This window comes from Onychostoma macrolepis, chromosome 17 (genome assembly GCF_012432095.1).
Source record: "Onychostoma macrolepis isolate SWU-2019 chromosome 17, ASM1243209v1, whole genome shotgun sequence".
Classification (NCBI taxonomy): Eukaryota; Metazoa; Chordata; class Actinopteri; order Cypriniformes; family Cyprinidae; genus Onychostoma; species Onychostoma macrolepis.
The window spans coordinates 10171395-10173280 of record NC_081171.1 but is presented as its reverse complement, the minus strand read 5'-3'; the positions used below and the strand labels follow the sequence as shown (position 1 = coordinate 10173280).

The following is a 1886-nucleotide window of genomic DNA, read 5'->3' as shown; positions in this document are numbered from 1 at the left end:
ACACTGCCATAAATACACACTCTAGAACAGAAATGAACAATTAGCAACTGCTGCTCGATCGTTGTCTGTATCGGACAGTACATAAAATAAATTAGCCTACACTATTTAACGCATTTGTTATAGATTTAAACATCACAAATATACTACAAAATTATTAGTTTTAAAATAAGTTAAATGTTCTCGGAGCGACAAAATCAAATAAAAAATGTTGCGCATAGACGAAAGTTAAACGCTTGCGTTGAGAAACTTTTTTTTATTTTTATTTTTTATAAAAGTTGGTCCTCTGGAAGTACCTCAATAATCCACAGACGCTTTAAAATCAATGTCGTCTGACTAAGTAAAGAAAAAATTTAATTTATTTAGTCTAAAAGGTTTAACACCAAACAGGTGTCTCGCATGCAACTTTTCTGTAAACACGTGTAATCATGTTATTTTTGATTGTCTGAAAAGAATTCAATCTGACATAATTAAAAAAAATAACATTTTTTTTTTTTTTTTACATAAAACATTTTAGATGTAGACATTATAAACTAGAATGCTTGCCTAAACTGCCATGCATGAAAATAATGACAAGTGGATCGAATGGAATTCCAATGAGGAAATAAGTAAAACCCCTAAAATATCTCTCTCTTTCTGATTTCCTCTGTGAAACCTACGATCTCAAACGTTTCTCATCTCCTGTGATCTATCCACGACCTCTTCAACTATTAGAGAAAAAAAAAATGCTCACACGTCACTGGTGAAGGTGGATCATAACATGTGCCAATACCTATAAAGCTCGAGCGCGCGAGATGCACAGAAGACACATAGTTCACCTAAGAGATTCTCGAAGTTTCACTGGATATCTTCGCTATGATTTTACACTCTTCCTGAGGTGAGTACACACAGTCATTGTCTGTCTCTGATTCACTTGTAAGGTCATCATTAGCTCTGTTATTAAGATGATGTTATTATTTCAGATTACCGATTGATTGCATGTTTTAGCAGCAGATCTGAGAGACAGAATTTTGTTTACACCCTTAAAAATAAAGTAGCCTATCTTATTTATACTTATTTTTATACTGGTTTTAAGGTATAAGAACCATCTTATAAAGAGTCATTTTATGCATATACTTCGGAGATTTAAATCTCTTAATGTTTCACTTTGTTCTTCAGATAAGAATCAAAATTGGGTTGACAGTCCTGAACTGAAGAATTAATGTAGGCTAGTCTGATGTTAAATATTCTATGATGTTGTTAAGAAGTTATGAGTTTTACTTACTCGGAATTGTTTATAAGCAGAGAGATCTTCTGTGTTAAGCACAAATGTGTGCTCGTTTCCAAAGTTCTCGTAATCTCAAGTTCGGTTCGAGCCTGATTTACAGTCGGAGTGGGTGAGAGGGCTGTGTTCCAGGGGTTGCACCCCAAGAAAAGGTGGATAAACTCAGATGAAAGACATGCCAGCGCATGCAACTTGTAAAACTGTTTGGAATAGTTGTCAGCTTCTTGTCCTTCTCTGGGAAGCTGGAGAGACTGACAGCACGATAGATCTTCTCTCTTCATAAAGCCCATGTTAGACCCGTCCCGTGTAATGTCCTATTCTTATTCCATTCCTAGATATCCAATGAGCGCGTAAAGGGGTCTTCTTGCGAGTTACACAACTTTTGGAGGCGCTCCATCATAAAGAACGTATCACTGGAACAACACGCACAGGCGCAAGTGGATTCTTTGCTTTCTTTTTTGGCTTTGCACATCGCTGGAGATGTTCGGGCACGATATCTGCCTCGTGTCCGCGTTGCTGGCGGCTGCCGGTGCTGTCTTACCGGCTCTGCTGTTGCTTGTGGTTTCGCGGCTGCTGTGGGAGTTCAGGTGGAGCATCACCCGGGATCGGACGTGTAAACTCCCAC

General features: G+C 38.0%; 1 protein-coding gene across 1 annotated transcript in view; it reads left to right on the top strand.

Moving 5' to 3' along the window:
• The first annotated feature begins 616 nt into the window (after positions 1-616).
• The window catches only part of LOC131523205 (cytochrome P450 26B1), a 7153-nt gene continuing 5883 nt past the window's right edge, over positions 617-1886 (top strand). Inside the window, 2 exon segments of the mRNA XM_058749346.1 lie at positions 617-874; positions 1597-1886. The exon segment at positions 1597-1886 is cut by the window's right edge and continues 59 nt beyond it. Of these exon segments, the coding sequence (XP_058605329.1) occupies positions 1742-1886 (145 nt within the window). The 5' untranslated portion in view covers positions 617-874; positions 1597-1741.